The sequence below is a fragment of the Ptychodera flava genome, chromosome 19 (genome assembly GCF_041260155.1).
Source record: "Ptychodera flava strain L36383 chromosome 19, AS_Pfla_20210202, whole genome shotgun sequence".
Classification (NCBI taxonomy): Eukaryota; Metazoa; Hemichordata; class Enteropneusta; family Ptychoderidae; genus Ptychodera; species Ptychodera flava.
In genome coordinates, this window is record NC_091946.1 from 34,563,610 (window position 1) to 34,584,562 (window position 20,953).

The 20,953-nt window shown below is 38.3% G+C and overlaps 1 protein-coding gene across 1 annotated transcript; it reads left to right on the top strand.

Moving 5' to 3' along the window:
• The first annotated feature begins 261 nt into the window (after positions 1-261).
• On the top strand, positions 262-14,526 carry LOC139118744 (uncharacterized). The gene is made up of 13 exons (XM_070682169.1): positions 262-328; positions 3,276-3,453; positions 5,151-5,371; positions 6,007-6,129; positions 7,041-7,163; positions 7,710-8,241; positions 8,831-9,011; positions 10,320-10,500; positions 10,735-10,878; positions 11,320-11,383; positions 11,627-11,691; positions 13,183-13,398; positions 14,083-14,526. Exons 1-13 carry the CDS (start codon positions 262-264, stop codon positions 14,151-14,153), a joined length of 2,166 nt encoding a protein of 721 aa, XP_070538270.1. The 3' UTR covers positions 14,154-14,526.
• Positions 14,527-20,953: the final 6,427 nt, after the last annotated feature.

Below are 20,953 nucleotides of genomic sequence, written 5' to 3' on the forward strand. Positions count from 1 at the left end.
GCTGAAAAGATGAGATTAATGAAAGAGGCGACAAGAACGCGCGGAATGATCACAATATATTCATCCGAAAGCCACGTCACAGATGATAGATTCCCATTGAACGATTGTCCCTTCCCCGTACCAACGAGATTACGAAGTATCACGTACACAGAAAAAATCAATACTGAATATCGAATGCTATTATGTGGTTGTTAATAATGAAATATTATGATCGGAAAGCATCACATAGGAACACTTTTACAGATGTGTACCTTGGTCGCAATGGCCGTCCTTATCAAGACTTACCTTGTGTTACTTGCCATCTCTCTTGGCTCAGTCGCAACGACAGGTAAGTGAAGAACATTTACATACGTGGCAGTTTCAACCAGTTAGTTTTTTTGTTTTGCCTAATTGAACATTTACTAGCCAGCATTCGCTGCGACACAACGAAATAAGGACAAAAATATTTCTCAACAACGAATCTCAGTACTCGACGTTGACCAGTCGACTGATGGCAAGGAAAATATTTTTTGACTTTGATGGACCTTAATTTTTATCTCCGTCTTCTCATTTTCATGGTCATGACAAGTGGAGTGTGGTCTCGGCAACTGCGTTTTCCCCTTTCAAACGATCGGTCAATCAAAGTTTCATGACACATGCGATAAAAATTGTCTGTGATAAAACTATATGTTGAATGAGCTGTACTTTAACCAGAGAGCTGCATTAGGGCTGTCACATGGGTCTGTATTCATGGCATTAAATACATTATTGTACACAGAGTTACGCACATAGAAGTGTGAAAGGGCCTGAATTTTATGCCTGACAGTATTATACGACTGAATGTAACTTTATACAAAGACATGTGAGCCAGAGTAGGAAATTTTTGCATGCCTGTTATGTATGTATGTATCGGGCTTGTCGTTTCCGAGAATGTTAAACAATTTGAAAGAGTACGACTTTGCGCGCTACGTGACAGGCCCTGAGTAGTAGTACTAAATGCAGATTTTTTGCAAAATGACGGAAAGGGGCTATATATTCACAACAAATTAGTATTCTTTGCTCTTATGCTATGTTTTCATGACACGTCAAGTTTTTGAATCTCATATTTCGCCGGTCGTGAAGATGTTCAGGACGAAAACAATGATGAGCTGGGTCCGTTTCTTATTTGATACAGAAATTGGGAAAAATGAATTGGTACTAAAAACGAAAAAATACAGTTTCTCCTCGCTTGCTGACCTTCTCAGATACGACTTCACATCGGAATATAGATTTTGAGGTACATTTCAAAAGTGAAATGTGTTCGTTGATTTTCCTTTGCGTACTGCAAACATCGCTTACGACTCAACGTTACACATGATAACGTACTAACACTATGCATACTAAAAACCCCTTCGCACCAAAATTGGGAGTAGACAATGATTATAACAATTGAGTGTTTTTGGAACTGAAATATCATGAAACACATTTTTGACAAGTCAATGGACATACGAAGAAATGAATAACTTTTATCTATGACTTCTAGCAAGCTAAAAGTAAGACTTTCAAGGGAAGTTCGGCAAACGTGCTATGGTATAAATTTTTTGTGTCCAGTATAGGATAAAGCCCGAGTACGAGGGCTCTTCTTGTATATAAAGTCCAACCCAACGATAAAATGTCGAGGCCTCAGGCCGAGACATTTTATCGTAGGGTTGGACTTTATATACCAGAAGAGCCCGAGTACGAGGGTTTTATCCGACTTAAAAACTATCGCCCCTAACTGATATATTTTCGTTTTCAATGTGTTTACGTCAGCCGTCCCCTTTGTCAATGTAACTTGTTTAGGATATGAATTAAAACTTTTATTTGTGAAATAGCCTTCCAATGTAATGGAACATCCTATAAATGCCCTAGGGCACATTATATAAATGCCCTAGGGCACAGCAGATTTTGTGTTGCAGCTGGTTTCCGCTGTGTTACCAAATTTGAATATTAAAACGTACCAGATGTCTACAGAATATGACATGTTCACTTTTGATTGGACAGTACTTTACTATGGCGCTGTCATTCGTTTCTGGAATTTGGTGACCAAGGCTTTACGAGTAAATAAAGCACCCTGAATTGAGCACTCTGATCGGTCAATCAACAGTAGATAGTTTTTAATTTAAGATATTTAAGGTGGAGCTAAACGTTGCCAACACATTTTTGAAGGAACATTTCTCATCTAAAATGACATGGAAACCCCCTGATACTATATATTTTCAAAAAGCAGAGAATCTTAAGTTTAGTATGGTAGCAATAGTATACACGAAGGATGAAAGGATGTATTAAAAGCATGATAGCAAAGTTAAAATGACTCTTATTCAAAATATAAGAACTTCATTGCCAAACAAAATAGTCGTTTTATTATATAGCATTTTAACAACACAATTTGAAAATTGAAAAACAATGACCCCGCCAGAGTGGAGTTAACATTCTTTCGAAATCTTGAAATTGGGATAACAAAGAAGCCAGGAAATCAGGTGATTGGTTACATTTGCATAAATTAACACTTCTTTATCACGCAACTTACGACTGCTTGACAAGCCAAAAGATGAGCCAAGCCAATGTTTTAATCTTGGGTTAACAAATTAATTAAAATTGAATGAATACTTGCTAAATAAGTGATTTTAAGCAAAATACGCTGTGTTGGGTGCAGCACCCCTGAAAGTAATGATATGAAAGTAATTAACGGCGTCATGGTGTTGTCTATACCAACTTCACAGCTGATATTGTGTTTCTTTTAAAATTTATTTTTATAGTTTCTGTGACTGATTTGCTGGATTTAGCAATCAACTTTCAATACGTACAGGTCTTTCTATTCTCCCGGAAGCTACAGTCAGAAAAAAGCTCCAATCCCTTTAAAGCTTCTAGGTAATCATCACGGGGAAGAATCATTATGTTCAGTGGACAATTGCTTCGGATAAATAAAGTTTGTAGTCCTTTTGCTGATTGTTCCTGTGTCACATCGAATGATCACCTAATGTTGGCTGATTTTATAGAGAAGGTTAGAATGAGTACATGTGCATGTAATCCTCTTTAACACGTTGATACATATTTACTTGATTGAGTCACGTGCGTATGAAACAGTGACGTCATTCTTCATGATTTACGAATTCTTCAACCTGTCGCAATACTTATTATATGTGCAAACTTTCAAACAGAAGGAGGGTATGAACAAATGTGGAAAAGGAACATGCGTGCATCTTGCCTAGATCGTACAGCATACAAAAAGTCCCATTATAAAGGAAGTAACAAATGTATTTGTTTACTTTTTTCAGGTTGCCCTTTCTCATACAAAGGGTACTGCTACGTGCTTGTGACCCAGGAAGTGACGTGGTATGCTGCAAAAGACGTATGTATCGACGGGAACTATGGGAAATTGGCTAGTCTTCACGACAGTGCCGAATCATCTTTTGTATTTACGACTGTGTTCGACAGTGGTGGAACTACTGGATGGTACGGTTTGTTATCAGTGTTGGCTGATTTCCCTCTTTGTTTTGACCTTGCTTAATAGGACGGTTTTATAAGATTTCAACTCAATGTAACATTAGCTATATTTTTTTTAAATTAGTAAAAGCATTTGCCATCTTTCTTAGTTTCCACACAGGGTGTTGTCTACATGTCCGTCCCCAGGGGTGGGTAGGTGTTTCGTTGTATTGCTAATAAAGATATATTCTACCAACATTTGGTGTTTCGGTCTGAACTAAGCACTGCCCTTGACAATCTTGCTTATACGTTTTATCAACATGCTGCTTCTATTATCTGATGAGTTTGAGTGCCTAATTAGCCAAAGTAATCAAGGGTAAATTACTAATCTGTGGACGCTCTCACCAGATTATCACCGGATTAAACTTGACAAAGTCAATAACGAAGCACCAGCAAGGTATAACTGAACTTGCTGGTGCGTTCGTTATTGACTTTGTCAAATTTAATCTGATAATCTGGTGAGAGCGTCCACAGATTAGTAATTTACCCTTGATTACTTTGGCTAATTAGGCACTCAAACTCATCAGATAATAGACGCAGCATGTTGATAAAACGTATACACAAGATTGTCAAGGGCAGTGCTAAGTTCAGACCGAAACACCAAAGGTTGGTAGAATATATCTTTATTAGCGATACAACGAAACACCTACCCACCCCTGGGGACGGACATGTAGACAACACCCTGTGGTTTCCATTAACGACCTGTCTTCTACCTTATTCTACATCTTGCACTTATTTGCACGCAAGTTCGTAGAAGCGGTAGAGGGACTGTGGCATAAGCAACAATGTTGCGCAAACACCATGACACTGTTTTGTGCTCAAAATCACTTTTTTGCAAATATTCATTCAATTTTTCATTAATTTATTAACCGAGGATCAAAATATTGGTTGGGTTCACCTTTTAGCATAATAAGTAGTCGTAAGTTGGGTGAGAAAGAAGTGTATCATGCAAATTTATGCACATCAACCGATTTCCGACTTCTGTTTTCAACATTCAAAAGAATAGCTTCACTCTACCAAGTCAAATTTTGTGAAATTTTCATATTATGTTCTTTTAATACTAAGCTTATAACGTAACGACAACTCCCTTAGGCAATAAAGTTCTTTTTAATAAGAGTCGTTAGAATTTTGCTTATGATTTTAATCACTTTTTTGAATGTCAGTCTTTCAACCGCTGCCATTTAAGAATGAGAATAGATAATGCAAAACATAATTGTCGATTTTTCTACTTAAAATCCAGTTTCGAATGAGATAGTAAATTTCATGAAGTAGTATCAAGTTTTTACTTAAATTAGATTAAATTGAGTTTTTTGTATCCTAAATATGCACTACTTCATCATAGGAGTAAACTATTGCTATCATACTAAACTAATAGATTGTTTTCTATTTGATACATAATATGAGGGAGTTTTCATGTCATCTTAGATAAGAAACATTGCTTTGAATAAAGTGCGTTTGTTAAGTGCAACGCTACCTTAAACCAGTGTTTTGCTGTGCACCAAAACCTACATCTATTTCCTTCCCACTCAACTTTGCAACCAGGTCTGTGTGGTCCCGCCATAGATCGCCAGTCTTTCGAAAAACACTGACCTACAACACAGTAACTATTTCCTCGTGATTATAACCCTGAATTATATCACTCATGTTTTGTTTTCCTGCAACAACAGTAGTGGAAATAGTAAATTCGCCTGGATAGGGGTCCATGATCTCAACGTAAATGGCCTACACGAGAGCATCGACAACGATACAATCGACACCGTCTTTGTGGACTGGAGTGGCGGGTGTTGCGACTCCAACGATCACTGTGTGGCCTTCAATGCTGACAACAACAAGTGGAAAGAATTATCTTGCACTGACACTGCAAACTGCGGCGTCCTTTGCAAGAAAGGTAATGCAGCAACTTAAGGATGAAAGGTCTTCTATTCAAAACAAACTGTACCCATAAACACGAGTATCTCACTTTATAACGATACACTCGCGTTTGTCCATTGATGTATTGTAAAATTTGTTTTCAGCGTGTCAATTGATTGATTTCATGCACTCTTTTAATTTGCCTGACTGTTGAAGAGTTTAATTCACAGACCTACACACACATACACATACACACACACATACATACATACATACATACATACATACATACATACATACATACATACATACATACATACATACATACATGCATGCATGCATGCATGCATGCATGCATGCATGCATGCATGCATACATACATACATACATACATACATACATACATACATACATACATACATACATACATACATACATACATACATACATACATACATACATACATACATACATACATACATACATACATACATAGAGAGAGAGAGAGAGAGAGAGAGAGAGAGAGAGAGAGAGAGAGAGAGAGAGAGAGAGAGAGAGAGAGAGAGGGGGGGTGGAGAGAAAGAAGGGAGGGAGGAGGAAGGAAGAGAGGGATAGAGCAGGAGAGAAATACTCAAGTACTCACAACCTTTCAAAATAATATTTCACTCATAGATATCGATGAATGTGTTGAGGAGATCGACATGTGTGAACAAATATGCATAAACACGCTTGGAAACTACACATGTGACTGTAGCATTGGATTCGAGCTGCAGGGAGATGGATTAACGTGTGCTGGTAAGTTTTATTTTCCAACTTAAGTTGTTATTCAAGTTCTATTTGTGATGAAACATTGGTCTGGAAACATTGTCAGCGTCTAATCTTTTCAAAGACAAAAATTCCGTAGACAAGAAAAAGACGGTAATTTGACGGTCAGTGAAGTTATCTGTATGTATGTATGTATGTATGTATGTATGTATGTATGTATGTATGTATGTATGTATGTATGTATGTATGTATGTATGTATGTATGTATGTATGTATTATCATACATGTAAAATAATGATTTTTAATCTTTCGTCGAAGATATCGACGAGTGTTCCACTGGTGAAGATGGCTGCAATCATAATTGTACAAATGTGTTCGGATCCTACAGCTGTTCATGTTTACTTGGTTATCGTCTGAACGTAAATGGACATGACTGTGATGGTAAGATTTGGGGAAAGTGAGAACAACTTTCATTGGCAGAGCTGGTCATTCTTTAATTTGCTTTCAGAAACATTTCTCCATTGACTTGCGATAGTCTTCTCGACTATTTCATGAAAACTTAACAGGACTTAAGGTATGCGCCTCGAAACTCAAAGACTTAAACTTTTGCTCAAACTTTCTGAGCAATTCTTAAACTTAACTTAAACTTAAATTTACTGATATCCGAAATTTTTAATGACCGATACCATCTGTGTTAAAAAGAGAAAATGACTATTATTCTAACAAAAGTGAGATGCTGGAAAGCAACTCCTCTCTAATAGTTACGAAGTCAATCTATGCACATTCAAGACCGGGAAAGCATCTCAAGATTTTTAAAGTTCGAAAATGTGTCTCCAGGGTGCGTGCTGCCCTAAATGAACATTTTTCACAGTGGAATTAGTTCGATGAAATGAGCGACAACTTAACCTCTAAGCATTCAGGCTGTCGTATTTGTTCCACAGACTATGACGAGTGCTTTCATGGAGTCAGTGGCTGTGATCAATATTGTAACAACACAGAAGGAAGCTACGTATGTTACTGTGACGAAGAGCACGTCCTGGGCAACGACAACCACACTTGTCATGGTATGTTTACCGTTTGCGTTGACAAATTCAAATAGTCATGATGACCAAATTCGGAATTGGTTTACAAACAGTAACAACAACCGGATAACATTAGTTGTTTTGTCATATTTAAAGTCAAATATACTGCCTCGACAAAACTTAATGTCCACCAGTTTCAAAAGTTTGTGTATGGCGATGCAGCCAGAAATTTGGTTTGGCTTACTGTCAGCTTAGGGCATTCTGAACAACAACGGAGTCCTCTCAAGACAAATACATGTCATGTCTCTAAAATTCAACAGTGCGACTGCGCGCTCACGTACCAAACAGAAATGGTCCTGTTGGTTATCTCTTTGTTCATAACCCCGTTCACGTTTTCCGCACTTGTAAAGTGAACTATAATTATTTCATTTTCAATAGAGTCGAAGTTTATTATTTGATGCCCCTTGGGCTGACATTGGTAACGATGATATATCTGCCATGCTAGACCTCGTGTGCTATAAAGGATACTTTAATATATTTATACATCTTGGCTTCATCTTTGTAAAACTCATCGTATTTTCTTTCCAGTGTTACCGAATCCCGTGTTTGAATTTTATAGCGAGGACGGAGAGTGCTGTGTCGGCATATACCCCGGCTTTCCAGGGAAAAGGAATTTCACTTTGTCGATTTATTCAGTTGGAGGTGAAATTTCACCAAACATTTATTTTGTGGTGTCTCAAAACAATTCCTGTCAGGCCCTGCATATAACGAACGTTTTTGTGGAATACGGATTAACTGTCAACCTGACCGACGCCACAGTCATAGGACCGACCATCAACGGTACAAGAAAAAAAGCGCATTTGAAAATACAGAATTTTGTCATGGACTTAGGAGAGGGCTCTGAAAATGCTTCACGCCTGAACGTCACCGTGGAAACGTACCTGGACGATGTTGAATGCCTCACAAACGGTTCCGATCTCTGGGTTAAAGCAGGGGTGGAGTATTTCAGCAGGTACAAGAGCGTGTGGGTGGGGCAACTGCTTGCATACGCTTTATTGACCGGACAACCGATTATGGAAGTGACGACCAGCGCAGGCGCAGAAGGGAACATCACAAGAGGGTTAGTGATACATTTTACCACGTCTTTCAATAACAAAGCCAATTACTTTAAGTTTCCGCCGAAACTTTAATTATCCATTATGGTCACATCCGAAGTAAGGGTTAACAATTTACACAACTTTTAGCACATGTAACGCCATACACCAATGTTTCATTTGATTCCTTAGTAATTACTATGTTATTAATATTCATAAGCTCTGAATTCAAACTGACAAAGAGGATATTGTTGACAAGGTTGAAAACGAAAAAAAATGGATATCAAGTTATGCAAAACAGTTTATATCTGAACACATATATCACATTCGCCGTATATTCTTAGTCTTCATTTCAAACAATATCAGTCCCAGAAACGAGTTCCAATGACGTCATCAACTTTCAAGTAGATATCTTTAGTTTTGACTTTCGGCACTCCTATCAGCCAGTCCAACCATCATGAACAAAATCTGTACAAATTACTTGTATATCTATTTTGACAAAGGCAACTGAAAGAACTGATATTCATAAAATTATGTCCTCGCCAGGCACTCTTTGTTAATGAAACGCAATGCACGATAACTCGATCCTAAGAAAAAGCTGTTAATTTCTTCCAGAGACCATATGACGTGGACCACAGATGTACGGCACACCGATATGACAAGTTCACGTGCGTTTAATGTCACGTTTACCTTGATTTCAACGCCTTTTGTGGAAATTGCCACCTTGATTGACTGGGCCGGGTCAGAGATGGAGCCCATTGAATACCGTTACACGGATTATTACATCAAATATCAAGTACGTAAAAATGCTAAGCTATTATTAACATCGCAAAATCCGCTTCGGTATTTTATCGAATTGAAGCTTGTATATTTGAACTGACATTCCCTTAAAGAGTTTGCCCCGGCGGTGAATATTTGAAATCTCAAAATTTTACAATACTTTTTACACTACCACTTGTGGCGGTTCATTTTATAGCTCATGGAGTAGTTTAACTTGTCACAGGCTTATGCTCGAATTAATCGAAAATTCAGTTTTTCCCTATAGAGTTTGTAAATATTTGGTTATTTTTTCTTCAGTACCAAATTTTGAACGGTGACCCCTGACTTTTATTCTTTATTTCGAAAGGGTATACTTTAAAGTTTTCTTAATATGGAAAGTTAGGGCAAAATATCAAGTCTTTCAATTTCGAGGCGCGTATTACTTGAAGGTAAGTTCTAAGATGTGTGACAAGAGTATTTCGATGTTATTCTGTTGCATCAAACCTTGTTCTCAGTATGGCAAGATAATCAATGATAGCAAGATATATTTAGAGACATTTCATGCTTGATTATTACGAATTCGAAGATTAAAGAAGAGACTTCCTTTCCAAGAAAACTGCCGAAGAAAGTATCATAACCATTTGACAAAAATCCAACGACAGCTTTGACAAAATTTCTTTGATTATTGTAGCTCAGTTTCTTGATTTACAAACCTTTGACTAAAAGCTGTAAATGGACTTGTTTCAGAAACTGACCGTGACGATGTCAATAGAAAAAAGGAAAATATTTATAGACCCTACCGTCCATTCTTTTCAATGACAGGAAGCACACACAAATTTGGATAGTGTTAAAATCAAATTAATGGGTTATTTGTTTGACTCAAATTAGCGTAGTGGTAATATGGGGTATTATGCATTATCAGACATAGGATCTGGGACCCATAGTTCCCCCTCCGCCTGTGATCAAAATGAAGCATGAATCACAGATTGATATTATGTGAGCGCTACGTAGTGAAGGGACAGGGGGTGCTAATAATATCACCCGTTTTACGATCAGAAATGGACGGTACAAGTCTTTCTGTTGTCTAGCTTATTGTGCTTTTTCTGTCCAATTTTGTCTGTGAATTTTTAAGTTAACTTTGTAAAATAATTGTATCGTTTTATGTGAACGATAGTTCACAGCACACAAATATTGACTTCGTTGCTCTTGGCAATTTTGATATCATAAACGATGTCGTCTTTCTGACTGGAAAAATATTGTGTTTCGGGTAGTTATAGACATCTATCATTTTCACGCAAAATTATGTTATCCTTCAACTCACAATTGTATTCGTTTCTCACTCCAGTTTGGAGACATGGCAATGAATGATCAGTTGTCCTTGACGCTTGACGTCATCGTTGATCCTGATTTGCAAGACACGGAAGGCAGGCATCGCTTCGTGGGCTTCGTGGAAGTTGTTTACAAGGACAGGTTGGAAACATTGTATTCAGCGGTCGACTTTACGGAGATAAACTACACAATAGCTGGTAAGAGCAAATCAGTTAAATGTGCACGGAAGTTGTATTAGTCAGGGTAGAATGCGCCTCAGGGACAAGTACTCGGACGCTATCTTAAACTTGTAAAATCCCTTTTGGCCTACCACTTGTTGGGGCTCATTTTGAAGCTCTTGGCTGGAGTAAGTTTAGTTTTCTCCGTCTTATTTTTAAGAAAGTCGAAAATCTAATTTTCAATATTTATTTACATTAAATTCATTTTTACAGAAAATTCCACAGAGATATTGTTGCCCAGATACAACTGCCAGTGTGAAACCTTAGAAGACTGCGTTTGTTGCGGAAGTGGCATTGTACAATGTAATGCATCTATTTGCATAATATCACACCAGGCGTCTCCCTGCACTGTCACAGGTATTCGTTTCATTTCTCAATCCCGACTTTCCTGAGCTTTTCTAGTCTGTTTCCAAGTGTCGGTTACCTATGCAGATTGCACTTTGGGGCCCCAAGTGTAGTCTGGGTAACCGAGACTACCCTTATCATAAATTATCCATTTCTACAAACTTTCAAATAGGACACAGACTCCAATCACATCTTTTAGATATTATTACACACATAAAGGCAAAGAAAGGTTATAAACTGTGACATTTGACCCAACCCTAATTTTTACGAAGATCGTTGCCCATCATTTGGATATACAAGAATTGTTACTTCACTCTCACTGGGAGATACGACACCGGACATTCCGTATCAGTTAGTCAGGACACGATAATGGCAGGGTTTGACACATTGTCCATAGAGTATTACAGGTGAACTTTCACATTTGCTTACAACCGTTTACATCATTTTTTACAGAATTTTACAACAAAGGTTATCTGTATGATTCGCCCAGCGACGAACTCTACATCTGTGACTCCAAGTAGGTATAAATTATTGGTTTTATGGAATTGTGGTGTGATCATCATACACCCTACGATAGCCCTGTTGTTCAAATACATGCACACGTTTGATGTTAACGATGATATCAGAATGTGATACAAAAGCAACATACTCTCTGTACATCCCTAACGTTACTTTGCGCCACATAAACACCACCTTAAAGTTGGACGAGTCAGATCTGCTTTTTACAGACAGAATCTGTAATATATATATTTTTTTGCAGACGAGGTCTACAGAGGACAACGCCATCATGCTATGTAATGAAGAACTTTGACACAAATGTCACAGGTAGAGGGCGTACAAGATTGCTTTTCTTGATACATGTCTGGGAAGGTTACAAGCTATGGCATTGGGTACTTTAAATTTGCAAAGATGCAAGAAAAGTACATAAGCAAGCACTGGCAAATTCTTCAACAGAATTTTAAATTTGGAAGAATTTTTAAAGCTTACACTTATCACGAGAACAGTTGCATTTATTATATCCAATTAGCTGGAGCACAATATGGAAATGTTGCACGAGAAATAAGATATATAATCAGGCAATAATCCATGCAATGGACTTACGATTTTCTTTCGTAAATGATACACCCTTGCCTCATAAATCAAATTGAAATTTGTTAGAAGTTTAATAAATATTTGGCACGGTGACGCACAAAATCATGGTTGAACGAATACAAAAGTTATCCGTTCATTCTGATAGCCCTAAGGGACCGTTCAGTTTTTACGGCCGGGGGGGGGGCCGGCAAAATCCAGGGGGGGGCCAAAATCCAGGGGGGGGTCATCATAATTTTGGAATCCAAGAAGGGGGGGTCATCACTTTTTCACTGGTAGGAAAGGGGGGTCACCACATTTCAAAAACATAATACCTACAATAAAGTCCACTTTATGCCATGGCCATGATTGACCCTCTTACCGGCGGGCCGCCTTCGGCGGCCCAATACAATAAATATACTTTATGTATTACCCATGACCCTCTTAGCGGGCAGACGCCTTTGGCGGCCCACTCCAATTAGGTTTACTTCATGCAATGGCCATGATCGACCCTCTTACCGGCGGGCCGCCTGCGGCGGCCCACTACAATAAATTGACTTTATTGTAATACCCCATGACCATCTTAACGGCCGGACGCCTTGAGTGGCCCTGTTCAGTAAAGTTTACTTCATGCAATGGCCATGATCGACCTCTTTTACCAGTGGGCCACCTTTGGTTGCCCACTAGAATAAAGTTGACTTTACGTAATGGCCCATGACCCTCTTAACCAGAGGGCTGCCTTTGGCGAACCACTCCAATAAAGTTTATTTTATACGATGTCCGTGGACATAAGTTGTCTATGGAAATGAAGTTAAAACTTGCCCTACAGTCGTCTAATTAACAGACGTTTGCATGGATGTGGCTGAGAAGTTTGTACACTGGCATCTCTGCTACACGAATAAAGTGCGCCGCGTACCGGAGTTCAAATCCAAACCGTGCGGGTAAATTTGACATATGGGTTTTGGTTATTTTTCAGCGGGGGGGGGGGGGGGGGGGGTCATCAAATTTTTTCGTCTGACAAAGGGGGGGTCATCATTTTTCGCGAAAAATGCAGGGGGGTCATCATTTTTTGAACACCGGCGACAAGATTTTGCGGCCCCCCCCCCCCGGCCGTAAAAACTGAACAGTCCCTAATGATGTAGAAATGAAACGTGAACATTCATATTGTGCCGAGTAATTAGCGACAGCTATTTCTTTGAAGTTGTCATACAACTTTTGTAACTGTTTCGAACTTTGTTTCATATACAGTGTCACGTATTCCTGCCGGTAATATTCTAGCCATGAATCAATCGACTGCTCTGTATGGTGCTGGTCGTCGGGGCGAAGCGTATCTGTTGTCGACGGATGCAACCACCTGGTTTGCCATATCGCACGACGATTGGTCAAACGCAATGAATGGTTACGTCACCACAAGGTCACTGCCTGATGGGAATTCTCACCCAACGAATTTCGGATCATTGGTCGGTAAGTTGTCTACAGGCAGTGGACAAATCCAGGGACAGTAGATAGTCTTCACAGGTGTATGACAAACGGAATCGAGTGCACTTAGACGCGGTGGGTTAATTGTATTTCAATCATCATGCACAAATTCCTACAAACCAAAAGCGGCAGTTACCCCTTGGAAATAATATCGGTCGGATGTTGTTCTGAAAACGTACGTCATTCAAACTCTGTCACCAGTTTAAACTGCAGATACTGGTCTTCCTCAGCAACGTATCGCCATTGCAGGAACTTCAAGTTTAGTTACAGCGAGGAGGTGAGAGGTTGGAAGCAATGATTTCCGGTAACAATGCGCGCATTTTCATTATCCTCTGTCTAAAGTGGTCACTGAATCAACTCCTTTGTTTTGAAAATTCAAATTATTTACTTATGATGGTAACATACATTTTTACACGTATAAACGGTATCTTTAAGCTTTATATAACCAAACCGTAATTAAATGTATCCAAAAACATTTACCGGACGGTTTGAGACGCTGCTGCCAGCAAGCTACGTTAGCCTTCGTCAAGTTCCTCAGCTCAGGAACAACATTATAAAGTTAACACAAATGTATATGCCACGCAGGGACCAATACAGAAGGCATCGCACACATATATATCTTCATGGCATCACATTAATTGATGATCTCTCTCGTCATTTCTTTTCTAGGTGACCAATATGGGATGGCGTTTGATTCCGTGTATATTGCAGTGTGGGTACAGATTGCACGGGAACACTAGTAGTATATCCAGTATAATAGTCATATGCAACACTGAAAATCTCCTCTTGCGCCTCTGAGCACTTCACATTCGGACTGTCGATTAAACGTGTCTTAAAATGAGACAAAATGCACTTCAACTGTCGGCAAAAATCTTCAAGAATTAATAAACAACGATAAAGAAGTGTGTAAGATGAAGAAGTGTGTTTAATTTGCTTTACAGAGTTCGCCCTTTATGTCATGTGATGAACTATCATGGCAGAATTCCAGCCTAACTTTGGGAGTGCATTCCCAGTCGTCTTCTGATTTAGCTGTATCACCTTTTATAACAAGGAAAAACAAACAACTATCCAGTATAAAATATGTAAAGGGGAAAACTGACCTGCGTACCATGATAAACACCTCCAATTTCGGACTCTCGGAGTTCATTGACCTCACAAACATCGTATTGTAACCTTATGGCATGGTAAAGAAGACCCAATGCAACTGTTTAATTATTGAAAATGATATCGACCTAGTGAAAAAACAGACGGCAGTGGGACGGAAAGAATTTAAAATAATACTTTTCTCGTTGTAAATAAAATTTACCTCATACCTGGACGAGCCCTGTGCCGTTGAATTCACTTTCATGAGGCACAAGCTGATTAAATCTCAATAAAAAAATCACATTTTAAAGTAGTAGATTTTCTTTTTGCCAAGTCTATAAACATTTACCGTACCGGTAGACTTTACAATAGAAGGCGATTTTTGGGGACTCTCAAAATCTCCCAGCTTGTTCACAGCTTGATCTAAAGTAAACCTATTATCTTCCCTTGGGGTTAATTCATTTTTTCACATATCGGAAAATATTTGGTAATGTGCGTCCATACTATATGCACGGCGATTCTTGTGTTTTATGTTTGATTAGGCCAAAGTAAGTAAATTCTTTGTTTGCGTCCACTCAAAATCCTAAAAGGTACGCGGGTAAGCGGTTAAAAACACACACAGAAAATATAACACAAAATCTGTTTGCCTTATTGGACAATTTTCTCAAACAATATGAATACTCCTGTCACAGTGTGACACACTGTATGATCACTGTATGCATTTTCATGACAAATGGATCAAAATTAACAGTCATTCTTTGACGTTTGCTTTTCTTTTATTAGTTTTAGATTTCTTTCTTGTGCATTCAAAGAGTCCACATGTCAATACCATTGCACAGCAACTTGACAGCCTCATCAAATTACTTACATATGGACAGTTTGAGGAATGGGTACACTATAACAGTATACAGTAACAGTCTTTTGTCCTCAAGTTCTTGTACGTTTCTTTCAAGTTTCTTGTAACGTTTATGCTGATGGAATGTCATAGTTTTGCTGAAAGGTGTCTCTGTTTTGAAAGAAAACACCAAAGAGATTGGGTAACTTGTAGCCTCTGCATTCAATTTTAGAAAGATGGGGCATCAGAGAGAACAAGACATTGGTGATATAATGACTAAAGTATTCCCTGTAGCTTCCTCGGGACCACCCGTAAAACCAGCACCTTTGCTTTCCAAATAATAGAAATCATTTCGTAATTGTCTGTCTCCACACACAGACTCATCAGACCCAAATTTAGGTGGACGCTTCACATCTATATTCCTTGCACTTTCAAAGTACCACACTCCAGATTGATTGAAACGATGAAGTATCATAGCATAAATGGAAATATTCTGCAGTGGGTCAAAGCTTGATTGACAAATACAAAAGAGCGAGTAGTCATAAATGGAGCATCATCTGAACGGAGAATACGTCACCAGTGGTGTCCCACAGGGTTCAGTTCTTCGACCAGTACTCTTTCTAATCTACATCAATCATATTGGCGGTGAAATTAGTTCTGAACTCAAAAATTTACTGACAATACCAAGACATATCACCCCTTGCGAAATTGTAGTGATCCTGAAATTCTACAAGCTGGTTTGGACAAGCTGCAAAAAATGAGTGAACACTTGCAGACGCATATTGGCTACAACAACCCCTTCCATAAATTCTCAATGAACAACATTTCACTGGGACGTACAACTGAAGAAATATCTGGGGCGTCCTACTTCATTCTACCTTAAAACCTTCAAGCAAATGTGATAAGTTTGCAATAAAGCAAACAGAATGTTGATCTAATTAAACGATCATTGTCGATCAAATCAAAAAAATGTCATTCTTCGTCTTTACAAGCAACTTGTGAGACCACAGCTCGAGCATGCAGTACAAGCTTGGTCACCATGGCTACAAAGGACATGAAAATCTTAGCACGGCAAATAATACCTAAACTCCAAAACTACAATTATCAAAATAGACTTGAACAGCTTGGTTGTATAACACCTTAACAAAGAAGAATTCGCGGCGACATGATTCAACTCTAGAAAGTTATCAAAGGCCATGACCACTGTAACCTTTCACTTGAGTTAGCAGTCGACTTGAAAACTCAACTTGAGTTCTCGAGTCAGCTTGAAGGACACTGTCCAAAACTTCATAAACTAACCGTTCGACTTAACACAAGGAAGAATTAGTACTTTTTTCAGCAAGAGTTGTGGACACCTGAAATAAATTACCAGCCGATGTCATTAATGCAGAAAGTGTGACCTCCTTCAAGAGCAGCTACGACCGCCTGCTACAAGTTTGAACTTTCACAGAGGGATTCTAATATACTTTCCCTTGTCCAAACTGAACAAAAAAGTACGTAAAGGCCTTTTGTTTACAGGACTGATCACTGGTTTGTTTTTTGTTTCAAGTTAAAATGGACGAATGAACCAAATTTTTGGCAAACCTGAAAGACCGATAAAGTAGGATAGGCTTCAACACTTTCCAATTTTCCGTCTACCGTATATTGTCTGAGTCATGGTACCCAAGTCCAATAGGCCGACTGAATCTCTCTCTGTTCAACTTCAAGTCCCTATTGCTCGCAATGACCATGCCTTCAAGTTGCCGTGCAAAGGTTTCCTGTTTTTTAACTTCGATTATTTCCCTGCTTTCATCCATTTTTTATCGTGACGGCAAAGCCACAACAGACAGCGAGAATGTGAGGCCCCGGAGAGGATCGACAGGGGTAAATATATATAGAGTACTGTTTTACGTCACCGCACGGTCTATCAGGGAAATCTGACTGCCATAAAAGAGTATTTCATCGCAAAGTTAAAAGCCACGACTTGTGTTTGCGACAAAATGGCGCCACCTACGGCGAAATTTTGAAAGGAAAGTTTGTGTTTTTTTTCCGAAAAATCTCCAAAAACCTAGGCGCGCGCGGACGCAAAACAAAGAATTTACTTACTTTGGCCTTATGAAAGATAATGCTTTCTAGGCAAAGTATGGTTGGGACTGTAGACCTTTACTTTGGCGGTGTGTGCTTTGAACAAAGTTACCATTGGCATGTACATGTATGTTCTATATTCATAGGATGTTCCAAATATCTTAAAACCGCGATTTTGTACAACAAAGCTCCTAATCGCAAGATTTCCCCTTGTTCATTTGTCTGACATAAATGCGAGTGTAAAACAGCTGCTGTAACTTTTAACATACTAGACTCTCAATGTTTTACTTTCATTGGATTGTTCTCTGTCAACTTTCTGTACGATTTATCAAACATTTTGAATATTGCTGCCAAGGTTTAAACTTCAATTTTCTACCCGAAACAGGCAAAACTTTGGATTATTTAAAACTTGGTCGATAATTGGAAACACGATCAATCAGGTTATTCGATCGAGGGTAATACTCCATATACCTATAAAGGGAACCTTCACGAAGCTTTGTGTATTTTATGTAAAAGAGTTCATGACAAAGGGAGAAAAAAATTGTCTCTGTTGATTTTCAATCAAAAAAGATATATAAATAAATGAAATATGTCGTTACTATTTCACTTGCAGAGTTTTCTTTCAAGTTAGTGGCTGTTTTTGCTCATCGTGATATTTTGGGTGCAGTAAGTGAAACCAGCAAGGGCTAGCGTAGCATTACATAACCAAGGACCCAGGGCTGAACGTGAATCCCCCCCCCCCCCCGCGTTTTTAATACGAAGCAGTGCCATATGTTCAGGCATCTGAGCGCCTATATTCTATACTACATGCGGCAAGTCTAGTAGTCTGTACACTTTGAAGGTTACTGATCAGATTGTATAGTGCGGCACAGCGCCTCCAACGACAATTTGTACTTTTCAGCGTATACCCAGTTCAGCAGATAACAAAGCTCTGCCAAATGAAAATTGTTTCCCATGAAGTAAAAAAATATGTATTTTAATTCTGTCGGAAACGTTGCATCACCATTCATGGAAATATAATACACGATTTTCTGACAAATTTGCACCACCGTTTTCTGGTAAGCTTACTGTTTGTGACAGAAATCGCACAGGGTAGACATAGCTGGGAGGACATATTTTGACATTGACCTAGAAACACTGTCAGAAATACTTTTGTTAAGGGAGCACTTACACCCAACACAGCGTATTTTGCTCAAAAATAACTTTTTCGCAAATATTTATTCAATTTTAATTAATTTTTTAACCCAAGGTTAAAATATTGGTTGGGTAAGTTGCGTGATACAGAAGTGTTAATTTATGCAAATGTATGCAAATCACCCGATTTCGTGGCTTCTTTTCCTCCCAATTTCAAGATTTCCAAAGAATTTAACTCCACTCTGGCTGGGTCAAATTGTCTGAAATTTTCACATTATGTTCTTCAAATGCTACATAAAAAAACGACTATTTTGTTTGGCAATAAAGTTCTTACATTTTGAATAAGAGGCATTTTAATTTTGCTAATCGTGATTTTAATCACTTTTTTGAGTGTCTGATCTTTCAACCATTGCCATTTTAGAATGAGGATAGATAATGCAAAATAAAATAGTCGTTTTTTTCCTACATATACTCTTCTTTCAAGTGCAATATTACATTTCAGAAAATAGTGTCAAGTTTTTGACTTAAATTAATTTTTATCATTAATACCAAAATTGAGGTATTTTACCCCAAATATACACCCACTTCATCCTTCGAGTAAACTACTGCTACCATACTAAACTTTAGAGTCTCTGCTTTTTGAAAATATATAGTATGAGGGGTTTCCTTGTCATCTTTGATGAGAAATATTGCTTTGAAAAAAACTGTGTTGGCAACATGCAGCTCCACCTTAATTGCAACTGCAGAGAGGGAAATTTAGAAATACTAAGGTAGAATGTGCCAATGGAACAGATATTTTGTCAATAAAATCTATCATAAGTGCTATTATGCTACTTGTGTGGACAAATTTGGAGCTTCTGGAGTAAATCGCCTCATTTTCCTGAAATTGAACATTTCACAATGTAGTTTACACAATGCTTAACAGCGATTTTCATTCAACATATTAGTAATTTTTTTGTTATTTCTTTCTTTCATCCTAAACTTCACACGATGAAATCTGATTATGAAAGAGAATGGTTTGAAGTGTCCTCAAGCAAAATATCCACCGTGAGCAATGTTTAAAATATTCAGTTTCAAGCATGCGCTACTTCAAGTTTGAGTGAGGATGTGTTTTTGTGAGTTCTCTCCTAAAACATATACATTCAAATCATACCCCAAACTGAGTAAGAAAAACCTGATTAGTCTTGAAGCGTGGTTGCCAAATTGATCTAAGTTGTGACTGTTCACGAGATGATTTTTGATAAGTTTCTCAGATAAATGGATGGAAAGCTGAGAATAGGAATAGACTCTGACCTGTCACTTTGAGGAAAAATTTGAAAACAGTTCCTGCCACACTGCTGAAAGCATTACACCTGCCATTATCCTACAATATCAACGGTACATCCACTCTGCTAGCAGCTTTCTCATACCTTAACATTTGCACCAACTTACTAGGAGTCTTCTGGTACTGTTTTTGCCAAGATGGTGCGGTAATACATGGCTGTGAGATATATTTTCCATCTCCAATTTTCTCAGAAAGTCTTGGAGTGCTAAAACACCATTACAATGTGCTTTGTGATATCACTGCCTTCAGTGCTGAATCAATATTTTCATGAAACATTGCATGGCCAGTGTACACCTTCTCAAGCACACTTTACAATCACTGCTGACCAAAGTGTTCAACATTCACAAACTCTCAGCTGTGTCTTCTTACACCAAATATAAATACTCAGAATCAACATTTTTGATATTCATATCACTTTATTCCTTTAAAAAAGAATTTAGCACTACATTTTACACAATAAATTATCTACGTCATTATTTTAATAAAACATTACAAGCCATCCCTGCCTGAGATTTGCAATTTTACATAACTGGTCCCTGCCATAACATAGAATTTGCTGTGGTCCCGATTTGAGGTAAAAGGCCTATACAATTTACAGGCTCCGGGGGACAGGACCCTGCAGGTAGGAGTTGGAGAAATCATCAGAAATTTTACCTGAAATAATCTCAGCCAATCAGTTGGCCATTGCACCTCAAATGCAGAGCATGTACCCTGCCTTATTGTATAGGAAGAACATTTTAATCAATTCTTTCACTCTTTTCAAAGATACAAAAATAATGACCTGAATTTTCACTTTTAATGACAAAGTACTGTATAAGGTACAAAATGCAGGCAGAGCATGAAGTTTTTTTACAAGAAAATCATAATTCTGTGCTTGAAAATATGAAAACATTACTCTTTCACCCCTATATCCCAATGAGTAGGTCCACCCACCCACTTGAAACAATGGGAATGTTCCAAAGTTTGATGATGATTGGTTGACCTTGTACACCGCTGACTCCCTGTGTACCACACTCACCAGCAACATGGGTTCACATGATTTGCACATTATTATTACACCCGTGGCCACTTTAGTGTTGATCAAGCCTGTCTGGTACAAG

What these genes read in the sequence shown, in the direction of transcription:
- LOC139118744 (XM_070682169.1), top strand. Translation starts at nt 262, where the DNA reads ATGGCCGTCCTTATCAAGACTTACCTTGTGTTACTTGCCATCTCTCTT. An exon ending in AGTGGTGGAACTACTGGATG is followed by an intron (nt 3,454 to 5,150) that starts GTACGGTTTGTT and finishes CTGCAACAACAG; the next exon opens with TAGTGGAAATAGTAAATTCG. An exon ending in GAATTTCGGATCATTGGTCG is followed by an intron (nt 13,399 to 14,082) that starts GTAAGTTGTCTA and finishes TTTCTTTTCTAG; the next exon opens with GTGACCAATATGGGATGGCG.